This window comes from Saccostrea cucullata, unplaced genomic scaffold (genome assembly GCF_032062105.1).
Source record: "Saccostrea cucullata isolate Sc308-1 unplaced genomic scaffold, CSIRO_AGI_Scuc_v1 ctg19, whole genome shotgun sequence".
NCBI lineage: Eukaryota > Metazoa > Mollusca > Bivalvia > Ostreida > Ostreidae > Saccostrea > Saccostrea cuccullata.
Genome location: NW_026940018.1, coordinates 296,475 through 317,758, shown reverse-complemented (window position 1 = coordinate 317,758; position 21,284 = coordinate 296,475). Strand labels below are relative to the sequence as shown.

Genomic DNA, 21,284 nt, shown 5'->3' with positions numbered 1-21,284 from the left:
TTTGATCGCTGTTCTTACCTCGTCCAAAGGGAGACCATTTGCGGATAATCAGTTACCTAATCCAAATTTCACAAAATTACAGTTAAGCATTAGAAAGATATGTATGCATTCAAGATTTTAGAGGATGGTAGTTGGATAATCTATAAATAAGTTATAAACTGCCTGTTTCTTATGGGTAAGGAAGGCACATTAAATGTAAATGTACCTGCACATGCACAAAAATGCTAAGTGCAAAATGACCATCATCAACATACTAGCCATTATATTGAAGTTCACTGTTTTCTTCAAACTCACACAAATACTCATATGATTCTTTCCTATATTCATACAACGAAGTCAGTATAAATCAGAGTTTTGAGTCAGACATAAACTCCATATATGCAGGTATCAAGTTTTGTTTTTTGGGTACCATCGACCAACATCAGAAGAAAGTTTTTTTTTTAGATTTAAACTCCACATTCTGAATAAATTGGGTCATACAAAGTCTTCCAGTGTAATTGGATGTATACTTAATCAACTGATTTTCTTCTCAATATTTCTTTAAATTTTGAAATGAATGATTTTTCCCCCAAAAAATACATATAAACTAAATAGATACTGAGTACTCAAAAATACAAAATGAATGAGACGAAATGAGATGTTTCAACATTTATTTCATTTTTTCAAGTAAACAAAATCCATGACCCATTAACTGTAGCTAATCAATACAAAATGGCTTTGGCTTTAATAAATAGGCTAAAAGGTTTCATTTGCATCTCGTATACATAAATAACTGGCCAACATAGGGGTCAACAAACACCTCAGTATTCAATGTCCTGTGACCACTCTCATGGTTTGCCTTATCCACAAATGCAACTTATATTTTTTCAATAATTTTTGTCAAAAACATTATTCATATTGATGTTGGACAGCAATATTTTCTTTTTCATAAAAATATAACCATATTAATCAATTATATTTGTTGTATACAGCAATTATTAGTGATTTTTTTTCTGTCTCTAAAGCTACTGAGTGCAAATAGTTCCTATGTTTTGGAGTATTTAACATAATGCAAAGTTATAAAATCTGGAGAAAAAAAACCTAAGGCATTAAAAGTATGAGCTTGTTTGTGAAACATATTCTTCTCTGTTATATATGGATATCTCTTTTTTTAAGTATAATCAGGTACTGTTCTTTTTAACTGTTTCCTAACATTACATGGAATGTTATGATGAACTTAAAACATTTCAGTCTAGCTGTGACTGTTTAAATACAAAAATCTCTGTTTTCAAACAAGTTTACAGTGTTATGAACTGACTTGACTAGCTCATGAGTTCTACAAATAAAATGTTGTTTAGGCAAGACAAATGAAAAACGAACACAGTGTCTAAATGATAACAATAAATAAAATCAAGTCATCTGATAATATTTCCTCCTGCAAAAATGTTTATGTTTTCATAAATTTTAATGCTAATTTGTCTTTAAAAGAAGGTGCACACAGAAAAAGTTTTATTCCTTAAACCGTTTCCTCTTTGATATTCTAAATTCTCTTTTAAATACTTGCAGAGTTTTTAAATGTCATGGGAAACATACTTCTCCTTTAAATGATAATGCAGCTAATCTGTACCATAAGAATATGATAATAAAATGTATTTACAGGAAAAAAATTAAGTACAAAATTATATCACTAACCAAATTTTTTATAAAGTTTCTTAACATTTTTTTTGTGTAATTTTCAAACTAAATGTGCAAAATATAAAGAAATCAGATACATATACACTGTTTGTTTACACTGAACTATTAAACAGCCTTTTCATAATTCCATTCTTCAAATAAATGCACAATTTTTATTAGCAATACACAATAAATACCATTTACAGCACACAGTAATGTAATTATGCAAAAAAGTAAAAATTCTAGAGTTAATCAAACTTGCCGCATTCATCTGCACCATTATACATAGACAATTATTGTAGTAAAAGTATATAAATATTGCACTATAGCTTCCCATGTGATATGAGACAAACTTCTCTCTTAAATAATAAATGGGAGATTTCCAACATAGCCATGTCACTTTGAAATTCAATATCAATACTGAAAAAAAAATATTCTGTGCACAATTATTTGTCAAGCATTTAATGGGCGAACAATAAGGGGGACCTTGCCATTAGGACTATAGACAGTGTAAATTATTGGAAATGGACATTTGTACCCCTCTGGATCAACACATTTCAAGGCAAAGAGCACTTCTAGGGGAGATACTGTATTTTAAAAAAAATGTGATGTCTTTAACAACTTTCAACTGCAACAAAAATTATCTACTATAAAAAAATTAACTTTTTTAATTTGAAGGGAAGACATAAATGAATACAAAATTTGTTTTACCTTTTTTTTTTTTATAGAAAAATTGATCAAACACACTATTACATATATTAATTACAAGAGAAAAGTTTTGATATTAAGTAGTTAAATTTATCAAACAAAAGTGTAATCTTTCCTGTATGTTTTATATAAAATGACTTGATAACTTTTTGCAAAAGTACATGTATATGGTTTCACCCACAAAGATGACTGGCTTATTTCCCTTTTCTGTTTAATCTCTGCACATGTATATCTTAATGTAAACATTTGAATTGACACAGCCATTCTTCTGACATTTAATTCAACCAGATTTTCTACCAAAGTGGGTGGCTGTAGGCAAAAAACATCATAAAGATGGAAATAAATAATACAGCACTTTTAAAAAAGCTATCAACACGTCACTTGTAGCTTAACAGAACAACCCATTTTTCACAATATGCTTCAATAAAAATAAGATACACTGGCTTTTCCTACGATAAATAAAATGTGGAGAGGATTCTTAATCAAAAGTACCTGCAGGCCTTAGTCTCTTTATCCACACAAACAGACTATATACATCTTTATTGATTTAGTTAACCTGGGACTTGGTGCAGAATAAATATTAACATCTGAATATCACATCACATGTTTATTACTCCAGTCTGGCAACCCAGAACTTCAAAAAAAAAGAAGAGGATTTCAGGGAAATCCCACCATACAACTACCTATGAAATCATATGAATACCATATGGTTAACTTTCTCCACCCAGGATGTTTTTTATATACTTATATCATATGGTTCATCACAGAAAATGAAGCAGAATAGACATCCGGCCCCCTAGATCTATATACAGACAGGAAGCAGGTGCTCTTGTGTTGTCAGTCTGTATGGTGTTTGATTTGTTTTCACGATGCAGCACTGTCCGGTCCATTGGGTTTCACTTCTGGCGTCATCTTCTTGGACTTCTGCAATCGCTCCAACTCGGCTGCAGCTTCCCGTGATACGGCAGCTTTATCTGGAAAATTGTCATAGAACATGTTTTATCAATTTTAGTGTTTCATCAGTATTAACTTATAAGTTGTGGGGCCTGCCTTATGTGCATGACCATATTCCAAAGCTTGATATTAAACAAACTCTTCACACTAAACTAAATACACTTTGAAAGCATTTCTGCACAATTTCCAAAAAAATATATTGCTTTTTACCATTTACTCCAACTTTAATTTGCCTCTTCCAACTAGTTTTTGCTTCTACATTAGCTGCATTTAAATATATGTGTACACACATTTTTTAAAAAAAAATTCAAAAGCATATGGGTATTATTGATCAGTTTGCACATCACAAATTTGTAATGACACTTCAAACCTCTGAACTCATGCAGTGAAATTGAAAGACACTATTAAAATATTTTATTTGATCCTAGAGCTGTGTACTTGAAGAAGATCTAGCATTTTACAGAATTCTTTAGTTCTTCATAATGGCAACATGCAGAGAAAAACTTACTAGATGCTGACTTTTATCCTACATTTACCTTCCATAAAATCTACCCAAGAAACCACTAAGAAAGTGATCATGTGATTTTTTTTGCAGAGAAAATGATGACATTTTATCAATCTGATCTTGTGCAAAGGGAAAATGTGAAACAATAAAAAGATTCCAGCTTTGTTCAGTTTACCAAAGTCAAGCTTCCTACTCTATACTTTAGTTAATGCATATGCATTTTTAAAATTATTCTTAAGTTAATTGCGAGCCTTCAAATTTAATTTCGCAAAACCTTCAAAAACAATATCAAAATGTTAAAAAAAATTTACAGAAATCCCACACTTCTATTGATTTGATTAAAACATTACAAGTTATAAGTATAAAAATAGGCATGAGCCAGTAGCATTGATTGGTAAATACAGCAGCCATAGAGAGCAGTGAACTCTACACAAGAGCCTAGAGCAGTTTTCACAGGGAGGGGGGAGGAACTTCATAGAGTAAAAAATTAAAATAAAATTAATCCTTAATACAGGAATAAAAATTAATTTGGTTTAACTTGCAATGAAGGATTTTAAGACCATTATTATGAAAATGACTTTTCTTTTTCCTGTTCTGTCTTACAAAGTGTGCATTTTAATTTTAAATTCTCGTGTTTAGCAAAGATATAAAGCTAATAAAAACAAGTTGTTTTTTTTAAAGCGTTTTTTTTTTTTTCTTGTGGAGGAGAGAATATAGTGCAACTTGCTTAAGTATCCTGAAATCTTGAAATATTTCCCATGAAAACTGCTTGGGGTTTTCAAATCTCCCAAGTTACTAAGGTTACCTCTGGATTTTTGCATAACGGGTCTACGAACACTCAAAACATTCCTATTGCTTTCCGCATCCATTGCTGCATGCAAATTTATCCGCCTACCACCTAGACCATGACCAACATGCTTCATTAAATATCACAAATAATTGTTACAATGTGTGTGCTAAGACGCAGGACAAGGGGCAATTGCTTATGGGTTAAAAATCACATGGTTGATCACCCCATTACTTTAAAAGTTAAAATAAAATTAAAAATTAAGTTTCCTCAAAAAGGGGGTCCAGTGATTCATTTGATTAATTCCTGAAGCTTGTCTGGGCAGAGAGAAGCCTGGTGAATTGTAAGTATGTTAGTGTGGGGGGTTCATACCTGTTAGATCTCCTGCAGATGACAAAAATATGTTTCAGTTGGATAATAAAAATCATATTTTTTTTAAAATCATTGGAAAGTAGTTAATACTTTTTATTTAAATTTTCATGCATTTATTTTAATCATCACTTTGAAATGGGAATGGGTCTGATTTCTGTAGGATTGGGAATGGGACAGGGGACAGATGGAGGAAGGGGGATTTTTCCATAGGGGTTAACATGCTTTGTACCTGCTTTTGTGGCACCTGGTGTCTTTGCAGTACTTTTGTTCAGTAGACTGTTGAAGAAGTTGGCCAGCATGCCTTCGCTGGTTGGAGTCCCCTTTCCTGCCTCCATCTAAAAAATTATATAAACTTCTATTTTACTAAGGAAGCTGTATCAAAAATTTCAATTTCAATTTTACACAAGAAAATACGAAATGAATTTGCAATATTAAAAGCAGACATTTCATGCACATATTCATTTGATATTTTTTGGTTTTCATCATGAAAATTTCTGACCTCAATGAATGGTTTTTTTTTTTATTTAAAGATCCATTTTTGAAAAAATCTCACTGTTGCTTTGTACACCCCATTTCCCACCCCATTAGTGTTGTACATGTATATTGATTGTTTTTATACCATCTCCAATTAATCTTTCCCCAATAATAATCTAAATCTACATCACTCATAATGGGCACTGTCTCTTTCACCAACATATTCATCATGCATAAATGTCATTGAAATATGCTGCATAACATGTAAATAAATGCACCCTTATTTATGTAAGATATAAAACAGTGCATTTTTCCTTTTCTCTCCCTAATACTAGGAAATATATTTAAAAATAAGCTCACTTGTATTACATAAGAAATATTATATGCATAAATACACAATATTTATGAAGAATTCCTTGGCATATACATATATTTATGCAATCTGGCATAATTCTAATATGAATAGATAGCTTATAGAGAAAAGATTGGTCCTGTCAACAATTTTCTAACTGTAACAATAGTGCACTTCATTTATTAAAAAATTAATGTTTCATTTCATGAAAAAATATAAAACTTACTAAATGTACAATAAATATTTGTTTCCAATGTTAATTTAATTTTTTGCTCCTAAATGTTTCCAGTTACATGTATATGTACATGTATTTAATAAGCATACTACATTTAGTTGTGCTTAATTTAAAAAAAAATGAACTGTGCTACATGTATTTTTACAATTAAAATGTTGATGATCTTTAGTTGATTATACATGTAAATAATGACATGTTTATGAAATTATAATCTTTTTTATCAAACAAGCAAACTGAAAATGTTCCTGTGTCAATTCAAAAAAAAAAAAGAAGAAATGTCATGCTTGTTAAATGAAAATAGCATTTAGAAAAAATAACAAATAAACAAGCATTGAAATTTGCATTCACAATTTTTTAAATGCAAGATAAATGTAACACAGGAATACATTCAAGTTCACTTGTCTTTCTTTTTCAAAGGTAAATGTTATGGTATTTGTTGAGGAATGCAATCAGTTACAAATGTATGTAGATATAGAAAAAATACATCAAAAGAGAATTTAAAATACAAAATCTACTGAGCTAAGCAAGTATGCTGCTGACATTCAAGTCACAGTTAATTCACTGGATAGAGGGCAACAAGACATGTACACTACATTAAGTTTTAACACAATAATACTAATGGCATGGGGACCACACAGTAAAAACTCAGCATACTGCAAAGCTCAATTTGATGCTAATTAATCAAAATCGATGCTCATTAACAATCTTTAAATCTCAAGTCAAAGCAGCATTCCGTAAAGTTGAAAATTTGAAAACTTAATTGTACTTGTCACAGACGCGCCATGTTTTTCTGGCATGTCCGTGAAGATGAAAGACTAAAAAAATACATCATTCTGCTGAAATAAAGCATTTAACTGAGTGCATTTAGAGATTACATGTCAAACCTAATAAGGAAACTTACCAGTCTCTATAAACATAAATAAAAATAAAATCAAAATCAACAGTGTGAAGAACTATGATGCTACAAGATTTATACTTAAAAACTTCGTTAAAATAATTACATCAAATCTATTTTGTGACCATGGCAATAAAACATCATCATTAAATTTACTTATATAGACTATAACACTGAAATGTCAATGTTTTTTCTTGCAATCTACGTGAAAATATGCAGAACAGCAATCCAACATTTGATTCAATCAACACACACAGTTACACAACTTTAATAACACTGCAATCAATTCACCTAATATTCTTATTCCTGCCTATATTTTCGCTTCATAGTGATTTTATAATGTGATATGAAGTACATGAACTAGCATCAAAACCATGCATTACTCATTAGATGCAAACATGATTAGAACACTCTTTAATTTTCATTCCCTTAAACAACAGAAGAAAACCCCTTTTTTTCTAGTTACCGATTGAAACATAAATAAAATGCATTCTTTATACAGCCTGACTACAGACCAGTGTAGCGCTGCTGCTAAGACTGAGGGGTGGTTACCTTCTTTGGGGAGCTGGTGAGGGGGGTTGTCGTACTGTTAGTGGTCTGGGTACGAGGGGGAGTGGTCCGGGGTGGAGCCGCCTGTCTTGGTGGTGTCTCCTAAAATTAACAATAGAATGCATTAATCTGAATTTTATAAGAAAGTGTACTATCCTATACCTTAATCTAAAGCAACTCTAAGAAGCAAGTTAATATGACTCAGTTAAAATGCAGCTCAAAAACTCCCTAAGGTGTACATACTTTCTTAATGGCTGTCTTTGAACTGTGTTGTCTGATGTAACAATGTCTCACAACCCTTAACTTTGACTTTATACTTTTTACCAAAGGATTTTTGAAAATTCTAATATAATGTCACAGAGAGTAGTAAAACTGAATACATCCTATGATGATTAGTATGAAACAAATATAACTTGAAAAAATTTGCCTCTCAATAAATAAGGAAATAGAAAGATTGTCTAAAGCATATGCAAACTCTACAGATCGACAAGCTGTTAAGAAAGCTCAATAATTATTATATTTTTCCCACACATGCACATTGTAAATCCTCACAATTCCCCTACTATCAGATATGATCTATTTATTGATTGGCTGAGCTCAAGATGTTGCCAGTAATTTATCTTAAGTTAATTACCCCAGCAGGTCCAGGTGCTGGCTGTTTATTCAGAATGCTCTGTTGTTTCATCAGGAAAACTTGTTCATCTTCAGCAACCACTTCAGCATCCCTTTGTATTGGCTACAAATATCAAACAGCAGAGTGCATTAATCAATCAATTATCAGAAGTCATTGACCAATCAAACATCAGAAAACATTGATTACACAAAAAGTTATTACATATTTATAGATATCAATTTTCAATCTTGAAATAAAAGAAAATAATCTATTTCAAACAAATGAGATCAAGTCCCATTATCAACAGATGGTTTAAAAAAGATACATTTAAATGACTACTGTATACAGGGTTATTTTCGCACCGTGTTATTTTCGCCCTTTCACACTTGAAAACAATTTTGTCCCGTTTTAAATTCGTCCAGTCATAGTTTAAGAAATTATACCTTATTCTTTGAATTCGCCCAAAGGAGGATAGGGCGAAAGGGGCGAAAATAAAACAGGGGCGAAAAATTCCCTGTATATCGTATCTATACTGTCTGTCAAAATTATCATAGTTGCAATCACCAAACTTCATAATATAAAACTGAAACTATATTAGTTTTGATTCATATGACATTACCTTCCTTGTACTAGTAGGTTTTGTGATGACTTCTTCATAACAGTCGTCTGGTTTCATGGAGTGTAAATTTTCATACAATATACTAATCTTCTTCTCATTATCCCAACCAGCAGGACTGAAAATAAATTGAAAAGCTACCCATAACATAAAGCACCTACATTGAGGGATTTCAGCACAACATATTTTGTTTTTGTTTATATTTTGTTGAAACTTACACAAAAACACAGTCCTTTTCCACTACATATGCTGGTGACGAAAATGGGAAGCCATAAATTCTATGCACTAGATATTTGTACAATAAATCACAGTTCTTCTCTTCTTTGACAGAGGTATAAACTAATCCTGCACCATCTTTGTCTAGGTTAAGGACAATGTGTTTCAAGTACATGTATTTTATCTAAAACATCATTGCAGTATTTAAATGAATAAGAAATTATGATTTACAGTGCATGTTGAACATGAAATTAATCATGCTTATATCCATTAATTTGTCGTTCACCTAAAGTATGACTTCTTGTTTTTTTTCCATCTGAATTTCACTGTTTATTGTAACATAAAATCCACAAATATACAATTTATATAAAGGATACAGTGCAAACAAAATTTCCTAATATGTTGCTGTATGAAATCAAAGTGCTCTTCTTTAAAGTCATGCTCTTTTTCTAAATTTGAGATTGCATCACTCTGAAAAAAAAATATACATGTACTTTATAAAATCATCAATTTTGAAATGGATTTTTACTTTTTTTTGTGGTTGACAATTCTGTGTGAAGCATGTCACTTCCAACTGTAAGTCCAAATTAACGATTTCATGTTAATAATCTTTTCAATAACAAATCTAAGGCTTAACTCTGGATAAACCTAATATGAATTCCCTATTTATTACCTTAGTTATAACTACTACTATAGGTATTCCTAGATTCTGTGATAGGGTGTTTTCTCCTAGAGGTAGTAAGACTTTGTCTTCCTCTGTGTGACTGGCTGTGGGGTGGAGGGGGTTCACGTCCCGCCTGTGGGAGGGAACCTGACTCCCAGAGCTGTTCTCATCTGGTTCTGTGTACTCTTGGAAGAATCTGATCACTGCAAGTCAAGAAATTGTTCATATACAGCATTGTGTACTTAGAATAATGTGCAGAAAATAGGGAGATAAAATAAGAATATCCAGCTAGACAACATAAAGAGCAAACAAAGTGTACATCTTGATCCATAGCTTTTGAAACAAGAGGCCCACGGGCCTTATAGGTCACCTGAGTATCGTGTAACAACTTTCAAATAATTAAAATTGGTTCGTGTTTTACCCCAGAGGCCATGAAAATCACAATTCACAATTTTGAAAGAGGCACCATTGCTTATCATAATTATAAACTTAGCATGCTTTCTCTATTTACGTAATACCCAGAGGTAGATCAGAGTAACAAAGAGAAAATGCACTTCCACTTTATAACCACTTGTGCACCTCATCCCAAAGGAACCACTGACCCTGGGGACACATATTTCAAAATTTTGCAAATTTTATCATAAAATGGTTGATTAATACTAAAGAGCAGATTTCAAAGCATTAATTTATTTTCAGACTATGTTACCCCCCCCCCCCCAAACCCAAGGGGCATAAAAAATAACCTTTTTGCTAGATGCACCTTTCTTCATCACAAATATATATATACTTGGATCATTGGCATAAAACCCAAGAGCAATGGAATAGATTTTCAAAGAATTAATGCATTTTCACTATATAATCAATAGAGCCCCGCCCTAATACCAGAAACCCTGACCTTGGGGCCATAAAATTCACAATTTTGGAAGAGGCACTCTTTCTCATCATAACTATGTACTTACTTAGTTTATTTAATACCCAGAAGCAGAGAAGAAGATTTTCAAAGAATTAATGCATTTTCACTATATGATCAATAGAGCCCCGCCCTTACACCAGAATCCCTGACCCTGGGGCCATAAAATTCAAAATTTTGAAAGTGGCACTCTTGCTCATCATAACTATGTGCTTAGTTAGTTTATTTAATACCCAGGAGTAGAGAAGAAGATTGTCAAAGAATAAATGCATTTTCACTACATGATCAATAGAGCCCCGCCCTAACACCAGAACCCTTGACCCTGGGCCATAAAATTCACAATTTTGGAAGAGGCACTCTTTCTCATCATAACTATGTACTTATGTAGTTTATTTAATACCCAGAAGCAGAGAAGAAGATTTTCAAAGAATTAATGCATTTTCACTATATGATCAATAGAGCCCCGCCCTAACACCAGAACCCCTGACCCTGGGGTCATAAATTCACAATTTTGGAAGAGGCACTCTTGCTCAACATAACTATGTGCTTAGTTAGTTTACTTAATACCCAAGAGCAGAGAAGAAGATTTTCAAAGAAATAATGCATTTTCACTATATAATCTATATAGCCCCGCCCTAGCACAAGAACCCCTGACCCTGGGGACATGAATTTCACAATTTTGGTAGAGGACTCAATGCTCATTAAATTCATGCCAACAGTTTGACTGCTTGATGTCCAGGAGTAAAGAAGAAGATTTTTAAAGATTGCAATAATTTTGGTGGTTTTGGCCCCATCCCTCAGGCCCCAGGGGGACAGGGACCGTAAAATTCACAATTTTTGTTCCCCTTCAGCCATAGATGCTGTATACCAAATTTGGTTGAAATTGGTTCAGTGGTTTCAGAGAAGAAGCTGAAAATGTTCAAATGTTAACACACGACACACGACGGACGAAAACGGATAGCAATAGGTCACCTGAGTTACTCAGGTGACCTAAAAAAAAGATTCACGTTTATCAGTCACTGTGGCTAATAACATAACTTTTATCACAAGACAAGGACTCTTTGATCAAGAAAATAAAGTATCTCTTACACTGATATCTCAATTACCATGGATACGTTACAGTGATTTCGAATTCCCAAAAACTTATCCTTTAAGTATTTAACCCTTTATATCTCAAATCCTTGGTCCACTCAAGTTTGAGACAACAAGGTTTGACTGTATATATTATCTTAAAGATCAACTTTTATCATTGTCAAGTTTCTCCTATCACTACACTTACAGCTTTCCTCAAATTCTCTACGATCTTCTGGTTTTAGTTTTAATCTGTCTATATGCTCCTGTAGGTAGGATGCCCATTTGTTGAGTGACTCCATGATGGACCAAGGATGGTTCATGGAGGCCACAAGCAAGACTAGAATATTTTCAAAGTTTTCTTCTGTGATAGCAAACTTCAGTAGGCCAGTATGACTGGGGTCCCCATCCAAGACCCACACTCCAGCATGTGTTTGATCTAAAATTCAAAAAAATGACCATTCATCAAACAAAAAATAAAATATCTATGATATTCTGAGATTCTTGATAAGCAAAATGTTTGTATAATGACCCATGCCCATTCTAGGAAACATGAATTATCACATCTATAAAACAATTTTGAACATTATGTGGTACATGCACATGTTGATGTAACACTCTAACATTTCTGACAAAGCAATATTTATTTAAAGTCTAATTTTGACAACAAGAAACATAAGCTCCTGAGAGCTATTTTTCAGCTGAATGATTACTTACCGTCCCTGTAGTCATCTTTGACGTCTATGTAGTAGTACTCCAGGCCCGAGCCTTTTTTGGGTTCCTCCACCCCCTGTAGACGTGCCACCAATGTGGTCTTACCGCTCTCATTGTCACCTGATTATCAATAATTTTTGTTTTATTATCAATACACAAGCTTGATCATTTTATGTGAAAATCTTCCTGGTTTTACATTTGAAATACTCAAAATTTGATCTTTCTCTTATTTACTCGTTCCAATAGTATCAAAAGAACAGAAATTCTATTTTGACATTGAATGTGATTTCATTTACAAATATATTTTTATGCCTTCTGCACTCAAAAACTAGATTTATTTCCATTCACTTTTAAATTAATTTAGCTGAAATATTAAATAACCTTAATTTTTTTTCTTACCTAGTACTAATACTGATTTTGTTGATGGCAAATTGGTTGCTGAACTTGACTGAACTTCTCCCAAGATGGTTGCCCTAAAAAAGAAAAGAAAATCTTTGAAATTGCAAGAAAACTGATCAACAAGTTTGACAACATTCTTACATCAACAACTCAGATCATTTCCTCTTACTCTTGTGTCAGTCTAAGTAGTAAAATGCCCTTTGTTTGGAAAGAGACCTTCCTGCATCACAAAGAAGTGTTGAGAGACTTTAAAACATTTAGTATTGATGATTTTTCTTCAATCAACATATTTCTTTACTTAAAACTATTTTGGGTGATTTATTTTGAGGTTTTTACTGTTGTAAATAAAAATATAAATTAGAATGAACCTAGTATTTTCTTTTCCTAATTATATTGACATGTACATGAATTATCCAATGTGTATATGTTTGAGGTTTTATCAATGAGTTATCTCTATTCAGACAATAACACAACTGTCTAATTTTTTAATGGGCCATTTGGAAAATGATACAATGAATGTAAGTGCAGTGAGCGGCCTGCAAAGAGTTTGCAATGGGAATTCTAAAGAATAACATGTGAGACCAGGCAATTCGAACTACAAACTGTCCTTTTCTTGAGCAAATTTTTGTGCGAATTCTTCCCCAAAGTCTTTTGATGCCACTATATTAAGCATTAAAGGCAAATGGCAGTACCACAGGTAGTTCTAAAAATGCAATTACTCTACAATGCATTTTGTTATATAGAAAAAAAATGTGCTTGATTTAACAGTCATACGACTCATAGGTAAAACATATCATTAAACTTTGAAGAGAATTTTTAAAATAATGCCTGGAATATAAATTTAATATTGGTTTGTGAATAACTATTTATGTCTTTGATGAAATTTAACCTAATATTTTTAAATATATAAATCGAAAAACTTCCAGATCTAATTCATGGCCCTTTAAAATCCTTTTCAAAAAATTATTGCAGCATCTTCCCAGTCAGACAATCAAGCATTATACATCATTCTAAATCAACAATTATCATGTCTTTTCCTTTGTATTTGTTTCATTTGTTCCAGACGACACAACTTTGTTTCATTTGTTCCAAAAGGAACAACTTTGTTTCTTTTGTTCCAAAAGGAACACAAGATTAGCACTTATCAAGACCCTCTCTGCACACTTGAGGAAACTCGAGTTACTTTTATTCAGCATTAAGAATGTACGCATCCGTTCTTGTACATGATACGCCACTTTCATAAAAAGGAAATGCGAACATAAATGACCAATGTGGAAAATAAGCTGTTATCATCAAAGAAAATGTCACAGTATTTTTTCCTCGATAAATTATGATGAGCTGATGAATGGATGAGGTGATTGAAATTGCCATCAGCAATTTAATCTTGTCATTCTTTTCTTATCAACTGCATATGCAATTTGAAAATAAAATAATCTATGCAACTACCAGAGAGTTTGGCTCTCATTTTCATCATCATCTGCTACAGTCGAACCCATCCTCTCTTCGTTTTCGCCAATCGGCGCCATCTTGGATCGAAAAATCTCCCGGATGGCTGAGCAATTGCGCATGCGCAGTTGTGCTAAAAATGTGGCAGAGGGATGAATCACTTTGTTGTGATGTCATTTGTATATATTGACCTGACCCTAAGATGATGTAGATTGCACGATAATTTAATCTCAAGGACATGAAAGGTAAATAAAAATTGATACCATTATCTGATATTTTATTTCCATCGTTTTTTCCCTGATCGTTTCAAGTGAAGAAGTTACATAATGCATCAATCATGCAATGTCTGCACGTTTGTTTGTTTACATTTTGAAAGTTCAATGCAGGTTTCATTACGGAAGCTGTAACTATTTAAAAAAAAATACTGTTTTAAGGCTGTGTTGATTATTTTATACCCAAAAACAATTGATTTTACTTAAAATTAAACTTTCAGAAAGTCATAAGGATATGATAAGCACAGCTGCAGTAAATAATTAAATTGAAGACAATGACCCTAAAAGAGCAAAGGTGATGAGTGAAGAAGCATTGATGTAGCCCATTGAATAAGGGAAAGGTAATGTTCCTGTGTTATGATTATAGGAGAAGAGACATAATTGTGTGAGCCAAAAAATATGATGAATTATTTAAAGCCCAGTATTTGATTTGTTGCCTCCCAATGAAAGATGCTCATGCAGGCCTGAAAAAAAGGAATGAAATTTATCAGGGACCAAAGGACTTATTATTTGGTCTATAGACCCCTGATAGTGTGAGGATTGTATGTCTTTGGTTGTTAATATTCTGTGCTTATTTTTACTCAATCGATCCCATATAGCCTTCCCAAGGGAAAAACACAACATTTAAGTACAGTTCCAGAATTTCTTTTCATCAATTGAGAATGCTCCTCACATTTTAACTAAGCTAAAATACTTTACTTTTATATAAAAAAAAAAAATAGTCAAATTACTTAAAAGAGAGAGATGCTGATCACAAAAGAGTTAATTGCATTTCAAAGATTTGTATTTACATATATCAATTTTAATTTTTAACTGTAGTATATCTTTTTGTTTTTATTATGTTAACAAAGAATGTACCTATGTCCTTAATTATTACTTTTTAAAAAAAATTATTCTATTGCATGGTAAATAAGTGTAAATTTAAATTAATTTATAGCTAAACCAGTTTTAAAGAACTAATTAAGTTTAAAAGAAGATATTAATGTATTATTATCATGATTATATTATGCATAGATAACAAATCTGTTTGTTTAGTAATTAACTATTATAATTTTTTTCAGGGAGTGTTAGACAGTAAATAAACAAGTAAACATGGAGAAAATATTCCAGATCATCAAGACCAACAACATAACAGATCTGAAATCTATGCTGTTGGATAGAGGGGACACAGACTATGTAATAGATGGATTAGCATATGCCTGTAGCAGAGGAAGAGAGGAAATGGTAGAAATAATCATTGAAAACATCAAACAAAGTGTAAGAAAAAATAAAAGCCTGAATTCAATCTTTACATTTTATGTTCATCAGTTTACTGAGTTTACTAAGTCTGTTTGTTTATCAGTCCTCCAATAATTTTGATAATTTTTTAAAGTTTCAACTCATGAGTTTGATGAAGATACAGGTCTTAAAGGTATTGAAAAAAAGTGTCTTGTTTATTGTGAAAACATTTTTTAATATCAAAACTTGAGTTGATAAAAACTTTTTCAACATTTTACAGGAGCAGAGTGAGAAAACAAGAATGATGAAGATAGGGGACTACATCTACACCAACACCGTCCTAGACATTCATAACATACATGGAGAGACACCATTAACCTGTGCTGCCCGAGCCAATCAGCTGAAGATATGTGAAATACTGTTACAAGAAGGAGCTTGTATAAACCAGACAACACAGTACGTTCATCAGACCCCCCTCCATGTAGCTGTAGAGCATGGTAACACAGAGATAGTGGAATATCTAATACAACAGGGAGCTGACGTCCAGATCCCAGACAATGTGAACATCTCACCCCTCTATACAGCCATAAAGGGGGGGAACTCGGCTATAGTGCACATGCTTATAGATGCTGGTTGTGATGTTAATTTGGGCAGTCAGGACCATGCTCCTGTTTTCTTAACTGCAAGACTAGGATTGTTACCAATCACACAGGTAAGAATTTTTTGGGGGGGAAAATGGAAGTAAAGTGGTGTCTATGTATTTAACATTCAAAGAAGTCAGCAGATTTTTTTCTGAGAAATTAAAGTTAGTACAATTTCATCTCTCCAACCCTACCCTTAGATGCTATCCCTCATTGTTACCTTACCGTTCTGTTTTGTAATTGTAGATAGTGATCTTGATCCTTAATGGAGTGTGTCTAAAATATTTTAGATACCAGGGTAATAATATCTTTAAATAAAGCTAGTGTATAAACTTACATAATCTCATTAATCTGTCTGTTTGAAGGCACTTTGTGAAGCAGGTTGCAACAAGGATTTTGCAAATAAGTATGGTGTAACTCCACTTGCAGAGGCAGTACAGAAAGGTATGAAATAGATGGTGTCTTATAGATGGTTTTATGTATTTACATTTTACATGATGGAATTTGAAACTGTAAGAGGCTGTGTTTTACTATTTTTTTTCAGACCACTTAGATATTGTGGAGTACCTGGTTGGGCAGCATTGTGATGTGAACAACACAGATGTCAATGGCACTAGTGCACTACACATCGCATGTAGAATGGGGAATCTGGAGGCAGTTACGATTCTTATGAATGGTACTTTTTTCTAGTTAGAGGGGATTTAAAAAAATAACTATTGTTTGTTGCTTTCTTAAGTAAAATGAAAGTACTAGGAAAATCAAAAGCAAGTGGTTGAAATGGGACCTTACTGGGCCAGAAAAGTTTAAACTTAGGAGACAACTTCATAAAATAGTGTAGGTTCAAATTAATTCATGTCCTGACCTTCAGGAAAAAGATGTGGGCACAGTGGAGGATCAAAATTTAGGAACATGGGAATATCTATACAATAATAATTCCTTTTAGTTCTCCTTTTCAAGAACAGCAAAGACATGATTAAAAATATTTATTTAGAAGCATCACCCAGGTGTGGATAAAGGTTTGTTCAAATCGTGATACCCGGGGTAGGGTGGGGCCAAAATGTTACATCTCTATATTTTCTTCTCTTCAGTAACAGCAAAGACATGATTAGTCCTCGGATAGTCACGGTAATTAAAAGGTTGTTCAAATCATACCCCCTCACGGGTAGGATATGAGAAAAAGTTCTGCTGATGATGAACAGCAGGGATATAGTGACACAGATCAGTGTTGTGGTCTATGGACCTCTTGTAAACTTTGTAGAAATAAAGCTGTGTCAATTTAAAATGTATATTTATATCTTTCTTTTTTTAAAGGCAGGGCTAATCCAATATTGAAGAATTCTAATGGTCAAACTGCCTTTCAACTGGCCATAGAAAATAACAAATATGAAGTGGTGGAGTATTTGATGAATCTGGGTGCTGACATTTTATCTCAGCCATTTGCCAATAAGAGGTATTGTACTTCATCTAAAACTAGATTTATCAAAAAGCAGTTGTTAGTAATTTATTTAATGGACTGGATATTGGATACACGTCACTGTTTATTTTGAGCTCTTGAACGCTGAGTATGTGTTTATACACTTGAATCAAATACTCAATAGATAATTAAACCATAGCTTTTTTAAGAAATAAATGCATGTTCATAAATATCATGAAAATTTTTATTGCCGTGAATACTTTAATGGATATGATAAAATGTGTACAGCTATCAAAATAAAGGAGGCAAGTGTTAATTATGTTTTTTGTAGAGCATAAAAATGTACAAGGACCAAAAGGGAAAGTAATTTATGTTTGGAGATTACGATCTTAAACAGAAGACATGTATTTGGAATCTGCAAGAAAAATAAAACACTGCTAATTGTATTCACTTGAAAGTTTCACTAATATATGTTATTATACCCCTGCAAACGAAGTTTAGGGGGGTATATTGGAATCACCATGTCCGTCTGTCTGTCCGTCCGTCTGAAATGAAATGCAGCGCCTTTCTCAGAAACTGTTGGATGGATTTGTCTGAAAATTTAACACTTATTATTCACCATATGAAGGTGTGCACCTGGTATTTTCATATGATTGGATGACAGCATTTTACAGTGTTTTTTATTTTGTGATTTTGTTTGGACCTCTTGAAAACTTTGACTTACAATCATAAACTTGTGTCAATTTATGCAAATGTGTACCCTATTTCAAGGTATGTGACCTTTTATTTAAGTGATTTAAAGGCAAAAAAAAAAAAGGTCTTTAAAATTTTAAATTTCATAATCCTAAAAAATGTAAAAATATAGCCTTTTAAATAATGCTAAATTAAGTAAAAACTTATTTTTTCAATATACTTTACAGCAAATTCTGTAACAAATGTTAATGTTTTGAGAGGAATTTTTGTCCCATGCCATTTGCACTGGTAAGAGGTATTGATAGCAGAAATGTGCATCAAATTAGAGAGAAATTAATGAGTTTATTGTCAAAAAGCAGTTGTTAGCAGCTTTATCTTAATTTATCTGGATATTGGAAAAAGAAATGACCTTATAGTTTATGTTTGAGCTCTTGAATAGTCCAGATAAAGATCTTTAATTGGTGTTGTAATTAAAACAAATTGATGTTTTAATGATTAAAACTGAATTAGTATTGTAATTAAAAAATTAATTATACATGTGTTCATTGAAAAAAAAAAATTTCAATTTTTATATATTATTTGCAACAAATTTCATCATGAAAATTTTTATTGCCATGAATACTTTTTTTAATTAGATTTTTATATATTAATGTGTTTCCATTATTTCATAAAATATGCAATAAACAATTTAAAACTGGATGGATATTTGTTAGTGTTAAATTATATGATGTATTATTTTTTATAATTAATCATGTAGTCTCTTAAAATGTACAATAGACATGATAAGAAATGGAAATTAATTTGAAATCTGTGTCAATCTGTTAATCAAGGTTACTTGATTTTCTTACCCTAACCAATTTAAGACATGTATTTGACGAATGCTGCAAGAAAAATAAAACATCTCTTACTAGAAATATGTATTCACCTACTCTGAAAGTTTCACTAATACATGTTATTTGTACTTGATGAAGTAATCTATATGCTTTTTAAAGGAATAATAACCATTCTTCATATATCTGACATAAAGAGACAATCCAATTGTTCAATTATTGTATCCATCATGCAATGAATTTTATTCTCAACACATTGATTTCACAAAAGACTTCTCTTGTTCATTTAATTGGGTTCATTTCAAGCATTTTATTTTATTACATTTTCTTGTGAATTATTTCAGCCACAGAAAAGTGGAACTTGATTGCTTTATGTATTTGGACATAGCATATATTGTAATCATGTAATTGTATATACAGGAAAATTCCAATGATAATCAGATGTATTTAACATAAAACATGTTGTAACTTCAATTAAAAAGTAAAAACCTTTGCATACTTGTGAAAAAAGCACTATTAATATACCAACTGCTGTTTTTCCAGCTTGAGTAGTATTTCTAAGGTGTTTGACAGAGGCCACATACAAACAGCTGAAGTTTTACTGAGAGGATGTCCAAAGTTACCCCTCCCTCATTATCCTGGGGTCACAGATATGTTCTGGTAAGTTAAACTTAAAGATGATATGTGATTTTATGTAATGCAATAATGAGGGAAATTATTTATCCTTGACATGCAGAACAATATTTTCATTTATGAGCATAATAACAGTCAATAAATTTCATACATTTCTGTTTTGAATGCCCATTTTCTCGATGATGAACTTTAAAACATTTTGTTTTAGCAACAATGGCCACCTGATGAAGATGTTATTTCTGTCTGGTATCCAGACCATTCCTGGAGTCCTTATTGTGCCTAGACTTCATCCCCAGCATGTTAACCACAAAGAGATCTCAGACTGGCTGAAAAACTTCCACAAAAACCCGCTCTCCCTGCAGTCATTGTGCCGAATCAGAGTGCGAAGGTGCCTTGGAAATACTCTGTTGTTAAAGGTGAAATCTTTGCCAATTCCCCCTTATCTTAAAGATTTTGTTGCTCTGAAACATCTGTGATATGTTTTGTTACGTGTATGTTTCACATTCAATGCAAACTGTTACAGGTCAATGTCCAGATTTTGGTGATTTTATTTACATATACAGATATCTGTATAGGACATTTTCTAGATGCTTTTGTTTATTTATAATCATGTTTTTTCTAGTCATAATTGAAAAAAAACTTTCTGTCTACTTCTTAATGACAATTTTTCATATCTCCTTGCTAGCTGAATTAGACTTTTTATTAAAATTTTGTGTTTGTTACATTTACTGTATTAGACAGGTAGTATGGTTATTAGTTTGATTTGTGAAGTTTGTACATTGTAAATGTAGTTGTTCCACTAAGGATTGTTTTAGCTAATATACATGTTATTTGAGAATGAAAACTTTCACAGATATGTACATTCAGTATTACTGTGTAATGCAGTAAAAGTTATGGTGAACCTATGTATTTTTACATGTGCATGTGCTTTATCCATTTTATTATAACCATATAACATATTGTTAAGAATATACCGGTAAGGCAAATTTGTGATATGCATGTTTTCCTTCCGATGAAAACCAAAATATGCTCCTTCATGTACAGTTAATATACCGCCACCTTTTGTGATTTAGAAATCATGGCGGTATAACGAATTGAATTGAATTTCCCATCTTTTAGAAAACTTACACAAATACCATATAAAGCGTTTCTATTCTTATAATTACATGTACATGTATAATAAACATATTTCTAAATTTTAAAATACTTCAAGTAATTTTTTATGTACAATTTCTTGTGCAGTTATGAAATAAAGACAAGTACATGTGCATCTATGTACATGAAGATCGGCACGTCTGATATTGGAAAAAAAACATGCTTGTGTATATTTTACATGTGGTTTCTTGAATAAATTTATTGTTTATGGCATCATTGTTAGCGTTTATACCATAATTTTTTTAGGCAATTATAAAGCACATCAAAATAATAACATATTTAGTGACGAAGCCGT

The 21,284-nt window shown here is 32.1% G+C and overlaps 2 protein-coding genes across 5 annotated transcripts; one reads left to right on the top strand and one right to left on the bottom strand.

Moving 5' to 3' along the window:
* Positions 1-633: 633 nt before the first annotated feature.
* Positions 634-14,277, bottom strand: LOC134254484 (cytoplasmic dynein 1 light intermediate chain 2-like). Of its 3 annotated transcripts, XM_062736991.1 has the most exons (13): positions 14,134-14,277; positions 12,688-12,761; positions 12,292-12,408; positions 11,783-12,013; positions 9,603-9,796; positions 9,307-9,400; positions 8,932-9,067; positions 8,717-8,831; positions 8,119-8,220; positions 7,488-7,586; positions 5,209-5,314; positions 4,980-4,991; positions 634-3,335 (listed from the first exon to the last, which is right to left on the bottom strand). In XM_062736991.1, the coding sequence occupies exons 1-13, from the start codon at positions 14,253-14,255 to the stop codon at positions 3,226-3,228; spliced, it is 1,512 nt and encodes a 503-aa protein (XP_062592975.1). In that variant the 5' UTR covers positions 14,256-14,277; the 3' UTR covers positions 634-3,225. The 3 variants fall into 3 exon arrangements, with proteins under 3 accessions (XP_062592975.1, XP_062592976.1, XP_062592977.1); XM_062736992.1 differs by lacking the exon at positions 4,980-4,991; XM_062736993.1 differs by lacking the exons at positions 634-3,335; positions 4,980-4,991; positions 5,209-5,314 and adding an exon at positions 6,426-6,947.
* LOC134254485 (ankyrin-2-like) lies at positions 14,267-20,869 on the top strand. Of its 2 annotated transcripts, XM_062736994.1 has the most exons (9): positions 14,268-14,378; positions 14,627-14,746; positions 15,467-15,662; positions 15,904-16,335; positions 16,630-16,708; positions 16,809-16,940; positions 17,576-17,714; positions 19,745-19,861; positions 20,043-20,869. In XM_062736994.1, exons 3-9 carry the CDS (start codon positions 15,498-15,500, stop codon positions 20,308-20,310), a joined length of 1,332 nt encoding a protein of 443 aa, XP_062592978.1. In that variant the 5' UTR covers positions 14,268-14,378; positions 14,627-14,746; positions 15,467-15,497; the 3' UTR covers positions 20,311-20,869. The 2 variants fall into 2 exon arrangements, with proteins under 2 accessions (XP_062592979.1, XP_062592978.1); XM_062736995.1 differs by lacking the exon at positions 14,627-14,746 and having other exon boundaries at positions 14,267-14,378.
* Positions 20,870-21,284: the final 415 nt, after the last annotated feature.